Source organism: Oncorhynchus mykiss, chromosome 3 (genome assembly GCF_057628025.1).
Source record: "Oncorhynchus mykiss isolate SJ-2025 chromosome 3, ASM5762802v1, whole genome shotgun sequence".
NCBI classification, from domain to species: domain Eukaryota; kingdom Metazoa; phylum Chordata; class Actinopteri; order Salmoniformes; family Salmonidae; genus Oncorhynchus; species Oncorhynchus mykiss.
In genome coordinates this window covers 18,753,871-18,768,215 of record NC_143024.1, presented here as the reverse complement: position 1 = coordinate 18,768,215, position 14,345 = coordinate 18,753,871, and the positions used below count along the sequence as shown (strand labels likewise).

General features: G+C 45.4%; 2 protein-coding genes across 4 annotated transcripts; both read left to right on the top strand.

Moving 5' to 3' along the window:
* The first annotated feature begins 469 nt into the window (after positions 1-469).
* LOC110536110 (protein S100-A11) lies at positions 470-1,796 on the top strand. Its single transcript, XM_090223702.1, has 3 exons — positions 470-577; positions 830-960; positions 1,497-1,796. Exons 2-3 carry the CDS (start codon positions 832-834, stop codon positions 1,629-1,631), a joined length of 264 nt encoding a protein of 87 aa, XP_090079828.1. The 5' UTR covers positions 470-577; positions 830-831; the 3' UTR covers positions 1,632-1,796.
* Positions 1,797-6,231: 4,435 nt separating this feature from the next.
* Positions 6,232-13,605, top strand: LOC110508454 (protein S100-A16). 3 transcript variants are annotated; one of them, XM_021588991.3, is made up of 3 exons: positions 6,232-6,585; positions 12,558-12,679; positions 12,943-13,605. In XM_021588991.3, the coding sequence occupies exons 2-3, from the start codon at positions 12,560-12,562 to the stop codon at positions 13,099-13,101; spliced, it is 279 nt and encodes a 92-aa protein (XP_021444666.1). In that variant the 5' UTR covers positions 6,232-6,585; positions 12,558-12,559; the 3' UTR covers positions 13,102-13,605. The 3 variants fall into 3 exon arrangements, with proteins under 3 accessions (XP_021444666.1, XP_021444675.1, XP_021444658.3); XM_021589000.3 differs by having other exon boundaries at positions 6,371-6,585; positions 12,555-12,679; XM_021588983.3 differs by lacking the exon at positions 6,232-6,585 and adding an exon at positions 6,858-7,243 and having other exon boundaries at positions 12,555-12,679.
* The last annotated feature ends 740 nt before the right edge of the window (positions 13,606-14,345 follow it).

The window sequence follows — 14,345 nt, the reverse complement described above, 5'->3', positions numbered from 1 at the left end:
GTTCTTGGTGACGTACAGTACAATTGCTGTAACATGTCTGTTTTCTGCTTACCCACCAGCCACCACAGCCTCCACCTGTTAGGTTCTGTGTTTCCTTCCTGCAGGGTGATTTGGTATAGCACACCTTGCTCTCTGCCTGTAATTATTATTAGCTTAACATTATGCATGCTCTAGCAGTGAGCTACCATGAAGGAGCAGAGCATAACGCCTAGACTAACGTATTGTAATCTTTAATAATAAATGGGTAAATGAACACGTGTGGTTTCCTGTCTGAAGGTGAGGGCTTTTCAGTGTTGTATAAATCCTATAATCACGTCATGGAAAGAAACCAGTGGTCAGTGTGGGGTAATTTAGCTTACACTATTACAGACACCTTAACCTTGAAGTGGACAGAATGGACGCCATGACATGAGAAACATTTACAAGAGATGGGGGGGGGGGGGGGGGGGGGGCTTGATTTTAGGAAGAGGAGGTGAGTATAAGAGTCAGAAAGAGAGAGAGAAAAACTTACCTTCACACGTACCACCTCAACACACTCAACACACTCACCACCTCAGCTACCGGCAGCAGTGTCCAGGTGAGTTAATCATTCTAATCTACCTCCATATTTCTCTATAAGTTGAATATACATATTTTAACTCTCTCTCTGTTTAATGTTTCTATCTCCTGTCCTCCCGTCTCTTTCTCTCCTCCTCTGTAACACTTGCTGTTTTTTCTCAATGCCGTCGTTGACCTGACTTGGTCTGTAGTATTTTATCTACGTTTTTATGATTTTTCAGTTCAATAACCTCTCTGTGTCTCTTCTCCATTCTTCCTCTCTCTCTGTCAGTGATGGAGTCAGCCATTGGTGTACTCGTTTCCCAGTTCAAGGCGTTTGCTGGAAGTGATGGATCCTCAGACACACTGAGCAGAGATGAGTTCCAGAGCCTGGTCAAAACACAACTCCCCAACTTCGTTAAGGTAATTACATGTTAATTATACTGTGGTAACGTTTGAGTAATACTATAATAACCAGTGATCGCAGGCTTTTATTCCAGTCCAGCTATAATACAACTGATTCAGCTTGATGATTAGTGCTGGGCTGTAACAAAAGCGTCCCCCCTTTAGCGCTCTAGGAGCAGGGTTGGTGAGCCACATCAGTTTGTGGTCCACTTCATTTCCTCTAGATGGGGACATAGACTGCACAGATGCCTCTTGTCCTTCCAACCTCTGCCTCCTGTGGTATATCAGTATGGCCATGCTAAAATAGACATTTGCATTTGTGCTTGTAAAGTGCTGTACCGCCATCCTTTCTAGAATGGCCAAATAGTGACACCCATCAAATAGCTTAATTTCCTTGTTCCCTTCTCATGACCACAGATGGTAGAACGGTTTCTTCTCATCACATGGCTTTTCTGACAAGCACAATCAGATCAGTCAGTGTGGTTCTGAATCTGAGAAGAGGAAAGGAAGCCTCTTAACTAGTGATTCTGACGGCCCTTATTGACCCCCTGTAGAACGCTGATGACCCAGCTGTCATCGACCGACTCATGGACTCAATTGACGAGAACAACGACGGAGAGCTCACCTTCCTGGAGTTCTGGCAGCTGATTGGACGACTAGCAAATCAACACGGCGGCTTTATCCAATAGGATGTCTCCATGTCTTGTTCTGTTACTACCATATGATTACAATGATAAGTTATTCTAGTGGTATGGTTATCCCCATGTTGTGTTTCTAAATTGGCAAGTGTTTGCTAAAGCTATGGAGGATTGGTCCAGCAAAATAAAACATGGATGAATCATACAACTATAGTATCTATGACTACCTGACCTTAGTCTCTCTCTCTCTCCCTCCCTCTCTAAAGCTATGAAGGATTGGTCCAGCAAAATAAAACATGGATGAATCATACAACTATAGTATCTATGACTACCTGACCTTAGTCTCTCTCTCTCTCCCTCCCTCTCTAAAGCTATGGAGGATTGGTCCAGCAAAATAAAACATACAACTATAGTATCTATGACTACCTGACCTTACTCTCTCTCTCTCTCCCTCCCTCTCTAAAGCTATGGAGGATTGGTCCAGCAAAATAAAACATACAACTATAGTATCTATGACTACCTGACCTTAGTCTCTCTCTCTCTCCCTCCCTCTCTAAAGCTATGGAGGATTGGTCCAGCAAAATAAAACATACAACTATAGTATCTATGACTACCTGACCTTAGTCTCTCTCTATCTCCCTCCCTCTCTAAAGCTATGGAGGATTGGTCCAGCAAAATAAAACATGGATGAATCATACAACTATAGTATCTATGACTACCTGACCTTACTCTCTCTCTCTCTCCCTCCCTCTCTAAAGCTATGGAGGATTGGTCCAGCAAAATAAAACATGGATGAATCATACAACTATAGTATCTATGACTACCTGACCTCCCTCCCTCCCTCTGTCTTTCTTTCTCTATAATTACATCTCGCCAAACTAATACTGCATACACACACACACACAGAGCAGTGATGGCATCGGACTGTGTCTGCATTGTCTGTGTAAATGTAGAACTTGGTGTGTAAGTAGAATTTATTCTGGCCCTGTTGTGAATGAGACTGCTAGTGTTTTCCAGGAGGTTGTACCTCTTACCAAATGAACAGGAGGCTGTAGGAATGAAAGTGAAAAACACCATTAAGTGTATAGGCACTAGGCAGGAGTAAAGAATTGTGGACATAGCCTGGATGTCAGTCATACTGCTTCAGCCAATGATGATTGCTATGATGTTTGGTATGATGCTTGGTATGATGTTTGGTATGGCAGCAGGGAAGGAGTTGGCTAAAGCAGCAGAATATCTGGCTCCCAGGCTAGGGAGAATCAGTAGCAGGGTAAAATCAATGGGGAAGCCAAGACATTAAAATAAAAGCCATATTACAACCTATGTGTTGTGATAACTGCGTTGTTTGCTCTATAACCTGTTAGTTCATATGCCTTGACATATAGGCCTAAGGCCGAGACAGTGGCAGAATAAATTCAACCAAACTTTTTTTCCCCCCCGGATAGCAACCTCTGTCCAGTAAAGTCCACAAGGCATATTACATGTACAGTAACATCACCTACAGCATGGTAAAGCAAGTTTAGACATTTTTGGACTAATAAACAACTATTGATTTAGAACACCGGAGAGTTACTGCAAATCACAAAGTAAACAGGAGCCTCCACTATTCCAATACCATTTTAACATCATCAACTCACCTATGCTTAGTCTAATACAGTGACAACTAAAATATTCCACAAACAATTTAGTCTAATCAACTTAATGTGTGTGTGTGTGTGCGTAAGGAGAAAAAAACCTGTTGACTCACCCTACTTGTAGACACACCAATGCTATCTTCCTCTCTTTCATGTTGCTGAAACTGTCTATGACTTTGTCTTACAGTAAACGCTTTTAGTTGTTGTCCTATAGGCTGGCTAAAATGCTTGCTAGCCTTACTTCCCTTCATGGGCAACGATTAGCCAGCTTGTTTTAGCCTACTACATCTAGCTACATTGAACTTCCATCCTCTCAGGCCAGAGGCACAATGTATGACTTTATGGTTGGATCAGAATGGCCATTATAATCATTGGCCAGAACACAGAATCACAGTGGATTCTGAAAGTTTTCAGAGTTACGTTACAGCCTTCTTCTAAAATGGGTAAATAACACATGTTCCTCATCAATCTACACACAATACCCCATAATGACAAAGCAAAAACAGGTTTAGACATTTTTGCAAATGTATTACAAAAACAGAAATACCTTATTTATGTAAGTATTCAGACCCTTTGCTATGAGACTCGAAATTGAGTTCAAGTGCATCCTGTTTCCAGTGATCATTCTTGAGATGTTTCTACAACTTGATTGGAGTCCATGTGTGGTAAATTCAATTGATTGGACATGATTTGGAAAGGCACACACCTGTCTATATATGGTCCCAAGGTTGACAGTGCATGTCCGAGCAAAATCCAAGCCATGAGGTCGTATAGGAATTGTCCGTAGAGCTCCAAGACAAGACTGTGTCGAGGCACAGATCTGGGGAAGGGTACCAAAACATTTCTGCAGCATTGAAGGCCCACAAGAGCACAGTGACCACCATCATTCTTAAATGGTGCTCCTGAGTGGCGCAGCGGACTAAGGCAATGCATTTCAGTGCAAGGACCCGATGGTCACTCTGACAGAGCTCCAGAGTTCCTCTATGGAGATGGTAGAACCTTCCAGAAGGACAACCATCTCTACAGCACTCCGCCAATCAGGCCTTTTTTGTAGAGTAGCCCCAGACGGAAGCCACTCCTCAGTAAAAGGCACATGACAGCCCACTTGGAGTTTGCCAAAGGCACCTCAATGACTCTCAGACCATGAGAAACAAGATGCTCTGGTCTGATGAAACCAAGGTTGAACTCTTTGACCTGAATTCCAAGCGTCACGTCTGGAGGAAACCTGGCACCATCCCTACGGTGAAGCATGTTGCTGGCAGCATCTTGCTGTGGGGATGTTTTTCAGCGGCAGGGACTGGGAGACTAGTCAGGATCGAGGGAATGATTTACAGCGCAAAATACAGAGCGATACTTGATGAAAACCTGCTCCAGAGCACTCAGGACCTCAGACTGGGTCAAAGGTTCACCTTCCAACAGGATAACTACCCTAAGAACACAGCCAAGAAAACGCAGGAGTGACTTCGGGACAAGTCTCTGAATGTCCTTGAATGGCCCACCCAGAGACCGGACTTGAACAAGATCTAACATCTCTAGAGAACGGACGGAAAATAGTTGTGCAGTGACACTCCCCATTCAATCTGACACATCTCGAGGGGATCTGCAGAGAAAAATGGAAGAAACTCCCCAAATACAGGTGTGCCAAGCTTGTACCATCATACCCAAGGCTGTAATAGCTGCCAAAGGTGCTTCAACAAAGTACTAAGTAAAGGGTCTGAATACTTGTGTAAATGTGAGATCATTTTTTTTTTTTTTTTTGCAAACATTTCTAAAAACCTGTTTTTGCTTTGTCATTATCGGGTACTGTGTGTAGAATGAGGCTGTAACGTAACAAAATGTGCAAAAGGTTAAGGGTTCTGAATACTTTCCAAATGCACTGTAAGTAAAACCACAAGTCCAAATCCCTCTCCATCCATGGCTATTTTAGGAAAGGGACAATTTTAGCTAGCTAGCAAGCCACCAGAGGACAACAACACAACGAGATGCAACAATTCAAGTTTTTTCTGTCAATGACGTTTGGCTTTTGATGTGATGTGATGTGATTGGTGTGAAGCCAAATCTAGACTGGCTTCCCTTGACACTTTTTCAGGCTGGGCCAGGACCATTCACAGCTGAGTTTACTTAGTTTATGTCAACGCTGATTGGCTTTCATTGTGTAATTTTTTTTATCAAGGGAGGCCAAATGCTCACTGGCTTCCCTTGATTTCAATGCTACAGGCGGCAACAATATTCTCTTTTTGACGAGACAGCATCAGATATATGGGCTACACATACAGAGACAGAGGGGCACTGTTTCGCTCACTTGGTTGAGTTCTCCGGTGAGATCCATTCAACCTCTTGTGTATTGAAGGAAAAAAACGTATGAAACACAGAGAGACGAAATATACATTATTTTATCTTGTTTTTTTGTCAATTTCTTGGGGAAGCCTGGCTTCCCTTGGCATCCATGAATACATGCCACGGGAGAATATAGCCTATGTGTAAATAACAAACTGACTAAAAACATGGCTGTGATTATGTTCTTAATGAATCTGTCTGTGAGTTCTACATGTCTAAGTTTCTCCTTGCTTTGTGAATAATTATACATTATGGTTTGTGTTTCTGAGAAATGTGGTTGAATAAACTCGAACTGATGTTGACTTTAAGGGTGTGGTGGAAATATGACTCGGTCTACTACCATGCACAGACACACACACCTTATTGCCTGTTCACACTTGCTCACTCAAGGTGCTGATGCAATGTGGTGGCTAAAATATTTGAGCCATCCCTAACATTGATCTGTGGAAAGTAATTGTTAACGTTGTGTGGAGGGTTCATAATAGCATACCTAAGTTTACCATATTATGGCTACACATTTCTTTTTAATAATCTAAATACAACATATAGTCTACAATAAACCATCTATTGTAAACATGAAAATAAAATAACTGGCAAACTATAGAGTAGTGATTAACCCCATTCAGAACCAATCAGTCGATATAATCGAGAAAATCATCAGAAATCACGCGATATAAATCAGACAGTGGGGCGCCACCTGACCCACTAGTTGATCAGAAGGTTCAAATCAACGTTTCAAATCGTAGAGTAGTTATTAACACAATAAAATGAATATGTTGGCAGCCCTTCCCCCTTCGTCTATCTCCCATGCTCTTTCCCAGGCACACGGCCCCCTTTCCCAGGCACACGCCCTTCTGTGACACAATACAAAAAAGTTTGGTGAAGAAAATTTTCTATCACGGAAGAGATTCTTTTGAGTGCAACTAGTTGATCAAGTTTGAGCCTTGAGAAGAGTGCCTGAGAGACACAGAGAGAGCCTGGACAAGATAATTGACATCGAGCACATTTGTTTTTTTCTCATTCACAATCTAACGGTGAGTAGATAAAGTAACTGAAGTATGTAGCCTAGCCTGTTTGTCTAAAGTTCCGTTGACTCAAACAGGCCATTGCGTTGATGGATCCAAATGGGCCTCCCAGAAAATGTTCCTCCGTTCGAACATGAATAATGTAGTTTGCGAGCGGATCTATTGTCCGAAACCCACCTAGCATTATAGCACAGGGATCGGCTTCTCCTTGTCGGTAACCCAATCCTCAACCCCTTTACAATTCAGGACAAACCAGAAGGCGCGTCTTTATTTTCCCTGTCAGTCTTACCTCGGGACCACTCTACAAATCGACCGTATTAGTTCGGCTAAAGGCGGGGGGGCGCAAAACCACGGTGGGTAGGCTACCCACAATCGTCTCAAATTATGCACGAGCCGAAGAGTGAACGGTTCAGTAGTTGTTGTAGTTACAAGCTTGTGGACAATGACATTCATTCGAGTCTGTCTACAACCTCAACACCGACCGTGGCCCTGTGTAACAGCAGCTAGGACAGCTCACACTGAATTATTAACGAACGGTAAGACGTTGGTATAGTGAGTCGAATGACAACCCAAGGTGTATTTAATAGCGCGGGGAGAAATGGCTTGTGGCAAACGGCGTTGACAGCACCATGCAGGTATGGTTGCGGAAGGGAACCAGTCACACCTGGTAAGTTATTGAACACATCACATCCCCGCTGATTGATTCTGGTTGGCCATCGAAATAATCAAAGCTCATGCAGGTGAAACGAGTCCACTGAACCGAGCATCACACAGTTCATAGGCATGGAGAGAGTGAGTAGACGTGGCTCTAAATAAGCTATTGTGTGAAAGTCTGCCCATTTATGTAGTTAGGCCTGTAGCAGTGGTTCTCAAACTTTGCTGTGACCCACCCAACGCTCTCTAAAGTATCCTAATTAGACTGAAGCAAGTTCTCTCCGCCATATTCAGGCTGCCACATGATTGTATCTATCCCCTAAATGTGTTCGGAAAGGAGAAAGATATCTACATTTTCAGGTTGATGATCACCTGCAAGCCCTGACATCCCAGGTATAACCCACAATGCTTTATAGAACACACTACCCACTTGGCACACACTAGTTGAATTAACGTTGTTTCAACATTATTTGCCAACATATTATGACGTGAATCAACATGGAACATTTTGAAAAAAGTCAACCAGCATTGAAATGTGGGTAAACTTCAACCTAAATACATTGACTTAACCTGACAAAGGTTGTTACAGTACATCAATCTAATTCCAACATAATAATCAGAACTATGTATAAGTTGAAATCCTGTTAAATTCCACTTAAAAACATAATAGTTTATCATATTCAATATGGATGAAATTACGTTGAGTTTCATATTTGATTGGATATATTTTACACCGTCATTGTTTCAACGTCATGCCATTAACCTAAATATAGAGGTATATTGAAATTAAAAGTGAAGCCACAGTCCTACACTTCCTGCCTGAACATTGTCTCCTAGTGGAATACAGGAGGAAATGCATACATGCCTCTATTGTACCCTGCTTAGCTATGGAAACAAGCTGTTAGATTCAACTGAGATATCATGTCAACACATATAAACATTATTCAGCTTCCAAAGTCATTTGTGTAGACTACCTAAATAATGTTGAATAGTTGAAAGTAACTCCTAACTTTTCTTACACACATTGGATGTGAAAGTAAATTCGTAGTGGGGTTTATTAAACATCAATTAAACATGTCTGTCTCCCGAGTGGCACAGCGGTCTAAGGCCCTGTGTCTCAGTGCTATGTGGGGGGCTCCCGAGTGGCACAGCGGTCTAAGGCCCTGTGTCTCAGTGCTATGTGGGGGGCTCCCGAGTGGCACAGCGGTCTAAGGCCCTGTGTCTCAGTGCTATGTGGGGGGCTCCCGAGTGGCACAGCGGTCTAAGGCCCTGTGTCTCAGTGCTATGTGGGGGGCTCCCGAGTGGCACAGCGGTCTAAGGCCCTGTGTCTCAGTGCTATGTGGGGGGCTCCCGAGTGGCACAGCGGTCTAAGGCCCTGTGTCTCAGTGCTATGTGGGGGGCTCCCGAGTGGCACAGCGGTCTAAGGCCCTGTGTCTCAGTGCTATGTGGGGGGCTCCCGAGTGGCACAGCGGTCTAAGGCCCTGTGTCTCAGTGCTATGTGGGGGGCTCCCGAGTGGCACAGCGGTCTAAGGCCCTGCGTCTCAGTGCTATGTGGGGGGCTCCCGAGTGGCACAGCGGTCTAAGGCCCTGCGTCTCAGTGCTATGTGGGGGGCTCCCGAGTGGCACAGCGGTCTAAGGCCCTGTGTCTCAGTGCTATGTGGGGGGCTCCCGAGTGGCACAGCGGTCTAAGGCTCTGTGTCTCAGTGCTATGTGGGGGGCTCCCGAGTGGCACAGCGGTCTAAGGCCCTGTGTCTCAGTGCTATGTGGGGGGCTCCCGAGTGGCACAGCGGTCTAAGGCTCTGTGTCTCAGTGCTATGTGGGGGGCTCCCGAGTGGCACAGCGGTCTAAGGCCCTGCGTCTCAGTGCTATGTGGGGGGCTCCCGAGTGGCACAGCGGTCTAAGGCTCTGTGTCTGTGCTATGTGGGGGGCTCCCGAGTGGCACAGCGGTCTAAGGCCCTGCATCTCAGTGCTATGTGGGGGGCTCCCGAGTGACACAGCGGTCTAAGGCCCTGTGTCTCAGTGCTATGTGGGGGGCTCCCGAGTGGCACAGCGGTCTAAGGCCCTGCGTCTCAGTGCTATGTGGGGGGCTCCCGAGTGGCACAGCGGTCTAAGGCCTTGCATCTCAGTGCTATGTGGGGGGCTCCCGAGTGGCACAGCGGTCTAAGGCACTGCATCTCAGTGCTTGAGGTGTCACTACAGACAACCTGGTTTGATTCCGGGCCGTATCACAACCGTCCGTGATTGGGAGTCCCGTAGGGCGGTGCACAATTGGCCCAGCATCGCCTGGGTTTGGCCAGTGTAGACCGTCATTGTAAATAATGATTTGTTCTTAACTGACTTGCCTAGTTAAATAAAGGTTAAATTTGAAAAAATATATTTAAAGTATTGTTGGAGCCTGAGCTGACCTGGTTTTCCCAAGTCATTGGTTCAAACATAAAACACCAAACTAGTGTCACCTTATTGAACTCTGTTGTCTCTTCTCTTAACATCTCATCTCCTCTCCTCCCTCCCGCTGACCGAGTCCTGTCCAGGGTTCTGTTCTGTATTCTGGTGCAGCCCGGGCAGCTTGGTTTCACACCAGTTAGTCTCATTACATCCTCTGTTTGGGTCTAAAAAGATACTCATGGATCGATCTTCTCATCAATCACTCTGATCTATGGCTCACACACACACACACACAATATATAATAAGGGTGGGGGCCACCAAAAATCAGAAATCATGAGGGCCACAGTAGCTTGCGGGTGTGCCTACCCACATCCATACACACACATGCAGTCAGAGCCAGCCTTTTGGGGGCCCTAAACAAAATTATTTGAGTGAATTTCCTGCGATTCTACACTTGCCATGAGACCAATGTTTTCTGTTTTTAATATTAATTTCATCTGATTATACATGGGGGGTCCCGGTCGGTAATTTGACCATGATTACTACACGTTTAGATAGCTGGCCGCTAGACTCATTTACCAATATAACATGTTTAGCTGACTTGGCTAATTGAGTGACTGACATAACAAGAGAAACTGCTGATGCACAACCACATTTAGAAATGTCACCTTGTCTGTTCTACTATTGTAACTCTTAACAGTAAGTTGAGACCCTGACTGAGTTCCTGAAAAATGTGTGGAAATTGATCCGCGGGCCTACAAAAGGGGTTCAGGTGCCCATCCCTGATTGTGATAATAATAACCATTTAGCACTGTTTTATCCAAAGCGACTTAGTCATGCGTGCATACAAACCCACTACCCTGGCGTTACTGGCACCATGCTTTACCAACTGAGCTACAGAGGACCGCACACAGCGTCTCCTAATTATGTGCGTAGAAGATGTCTCGCTCGGGACACCCGCAGGCTGGTGAAATAGTGATGAGGGATGAAGATGATGACAGATGTCCAGCGGTGTGGGTCTGTGGTTGGCTAATGTGTTAGTTACAGCGGAACTCACACAGGATAGTATGTGTGGCATCAAGGTGGGATATGAAACAGAATCCTACACCTGGCATCAGACCATGGGTGTGTTCTGCTCTCACTCACCCACTAATTAGGCTAATGTACGATCAGTCCTAATTGGCCTAGGCCCAGGGGACAGGTGTGTGTGTTTGTGGGAATGCGCATGCATTTTGGTGTGTGACATTGTCAGATGGGAAATTTACCTGTGGGTTGGGGCTCTAGGGTTACCCTCATCAGGACATCACCCATCATCATTACCCTCATCGGGACATCACCCATCATCAGGACATCACCCGACCTACCCTCAGGACATGACCCATCATCATTACCCTCGTCAGGACCTCACCCGACCTACCCTCAGGACCTCACCCGACCTACCCTCAGGACATCACCCGACCTACCCTCAGGACATCACCCGACCTACCCTCAGGACATCACCCGACCTACCCTCAGGACATCACCCGACCTACCCTCAGGACATCACCCATCATCATTACCCTCGTCAGGACATCACCCGACCTACCCTCAGGACATCACCCGACCTACCCTCAGGACATCACCCATCATCATTACCCTCGTCAGGACATCACCCGACCTACCCTCAGGACATCACCCGACCTATCCTCAGGACATCACCCGACCTATCCTCAGGACATCACCCGACCTATCCTCAGGACATCACCCGACCTATCCTCAGGACATCACCCAACCTATCCTCAGGACATCACCCGACCTACCCTCAGGACATCACCCGACCTACCCTCAGGACATCACCCATCATCATTACCCTCGTCAGGACATCACCCGACCTATCCTCAGGACATCACCCGACCTACCCTCAGGACATCACCCGACCTATCCTCAGGACATCACCCGACCTATCCTCAGGACATCACCCGACCTACCCTCAGGACATCACCCTAATGTTAAAAGAGAAGGGGTTAGAGATACTGTAGAGGGGGTAGGGTAGCTATATATATATATATATATATATTGGAGAGTGTAACAGACAGGTCTTAGCTGTAGTAATATGAACCCATAGCCTTCTGCTGGCTTATGGTGATCAGGTATCCCTCTCTCCATCAGACATCACAGCTCCCATTGTTTACCTCAGACTCCTCCCGTCCCTCTCTCTCTCTCTCGCTATCCTTTCCTTAGTTTCCATTGTTTACCTCAGACTCCTCCCGTCCCTCTCTCTCTCTCTCTCTCTCTCTCTCTCTCTATCCTTTCCTTAGTTTCCATTGTTTACCTCAGACTCCTCCCGTCCCTCTCTCTCTCTCTCTCTATCCTTTCCTTAGTTTCCATTGTTTACCTCAGACTCCTCCCGTCCCTCTCTCTCTCTCTCTCTCTCTCTCTCTCTATCCTTTCCTTAGTTTCCATTGTTTACCTCAGACTCCTCCCGTCCCTCTCTCTCTCTCTCTCTATCCTTTCCTTAGTTTCCATTGTTTACCTCAGACTCCTCCCGTCCCTCTCTCTCTCTCTCTCTCTCCTTTCCTTAGTTTCCTTTGTTTACCTCACCTCACCTCTCTTCCATTCTTTCCTCTATTCTGACGTCCTCTTTCTACACTCTTAGATAAAAAGGTACTATCTAGAACCTAAAAGGGTTCTTCAGCTGTCCCCATTAAATATATTTTTTTTTGTTCCAGTTCAAAACCATTTGGTTCCGTGCAGGACCCTTTCCACAGAGTTTTCTATGTGGAATCAAAAATGATTTTCCTATGGGGACAGCCGAAGAACTCTTTAGGAACCCTTTTTTCTAAGAGTGTACCTTGTCTTAACTGTTCCAGCTAGTTCCAGTGAAACAGTTGCTGCATTCAATTGTCTAAACTTTAGAGTTTTTTGCACCCCCCCCCCCCCATCCTCTCCTCTCTCCCAGTAGCTATGGAGTCGGCCATCCAGACAGTGGTAGAAGTGTATCTGAAGTCTGCCAAAGGGAAGGGCAGTCTCGGAGATAAGGACTTCCAGGGCCTCGTCAATAAACAGCTCGGCAACGTCATGACTGTAAGTTCCACCTATCCTTGTATCACTACTCCTCAACTCTGACCCTAGATTTGTGTCCTGGTTAAACCCGAGCCATGACCCTAGGTTTGTGTCCGCGTCCCGGTTAAACCCGAGCCGTGACCCTAGGTTCGTGTTCGCGTCCCGGTTACACCCGAGCCTCAACCCTAGTCCTAATGCAAATCAGCACCAGGTGTTCTAGGGGAAGCAATCTTTAATAATAGACTCTTCCTCTCTCCCCACTCTCTCCCCCTCTCACCTCATAGGGAACAGAGAGTTCCTCTGCAGTGAAGGAGATGCGTAAGGGATTGGACGAGAACAAAGATGGGAAGGTCAGCTTCCAGGAATACATGACTCTGATTGGCTACGTGGCAAACACCCTCAGCGAGCAGAGGACTGCAGCCAACAACACACCTGCCTCATAGGAACTACATATGGCTTCATAGACATTCTATAAGATGTCTTATGCAGTCTATAAGGCAGGGTTCTTCAATCCTGGTTCTAGTGACCCACAGGGTGTGCAGGCTTTAGTTCCATTCCAGCACTGACACACCAGAGGAAACGCGTGAAGGCTTTGATGGGATTGATTACAGTGTGTGTGACCACAGGGCCAGAATTGAAGAACACTGCCATAAGGCCCCATGTACCTATAGAGGCTCATAGACCTGTCAATCTCCCTTGGCTGTATATCACTACATAATCACTACATAATCAGACTTAACTTCATCTCAACATATTTTATATGCTTACACTACCAATCTTCATCTCAGTTATAACCATGTTACTGGTCTTATAAATACTTTATGAAGGCATTTTTTTTACATTAAGTTTAACAGTTCACATGTTTTAGTATAACTACTCTAAATCAACACTTCTACAGTAAATGGTTTGTTATCATGTTGAAATAAATGCCATGGCAATGTTATAAAGTCATGTCTTCTTTCACTGCTCTACCATTGTCCTAGGTGTGTGTGTATAGGTGGCACGGAAGTCAGGTGCAGGAGAATTTATCTTGGTAAAATGGAGTAGTTTAATGAGGTAAAAATACACAAAACAATGTGGGTACGAGAACCCGACGCACCAATACAACACGATGATAATAATAACAAACCATCTCTGACATGAGGGGAAGCAGGGGGTTAAATACACAACAGGTAATGAATGGGATTGAAACCAGTTGTGTAGGAAGACAAGACAAAACCAATGAAAAATGGATCAATGATGGCTAGAAGACCGGTGACGTAGACCGCCCAGCATCGCCCGAACAAGGAGAGGCAACGACTTGGGCAGAAGTCGATTTCTAAATGACATTCTCTAGGTTGCCCTGTGTCATGAGGAAGACACACACACACCTTATAGAACCAATACACTGATACCTGCTTCCATGGACACCAGCGGCCCCTTCTAAATTTAGTTGTGTCCCGCTCCGTTGCCCATGATGCACCAGAATATTGAAATTGGACACCAATATACAACACCCCCTATTGTGCACAGCGAGGATACACACACACATCTTCTGCCAACAGAATACAATGCTGCATTGCACTAGGGAGAGATAAGTCTATACTGTAATACAGGCAGATCTACACACTACAATCCTACTCTCCACTCCCCTGGGGCTAGCAGCCTCAGAGCTGTAGTGGATGTAAGTACTGTATGTTACATTAAC

Bases quoted from the DNA above. Each gene is read 5' to 3' on its own strand.
- LOC110536110 (XM_090223702.1), top strand. From the start codon at position 832: ATGGAGTCAGCCATTGGTGTACTCGTTTCCCAGTTCAAGGCGTTTGCT. The intron at 961-1,496 runs GTAATTACATGT...GACCCCCTGTAG, and splicing joins AACTCCCCAACTTCGTTAAG to AACGCTGATGACCCAGCTGT.
- LOC110508454 (XM_021588983.3), top strand. From the start codon at position 7,138: ATGACAACCCAAGGTGTATTTAATAGCGCGGGGAGAAATGGCTTGTGG. The intron at 7,244-12,554 runs GTAAGTTATTGA...CCTCTCTCCCAG, and splicing joins AAGGGAACCAGTCACACCTG to TAGCTATGGAGTCGGCCATC. The intron at 12,680-12,942 runs GTAAGTTCCACC...CTCACCTCATAG, and splicing joins AGCTCGGCAACGTCATGACT to GGAACAGAGAGTTCCTCTGC.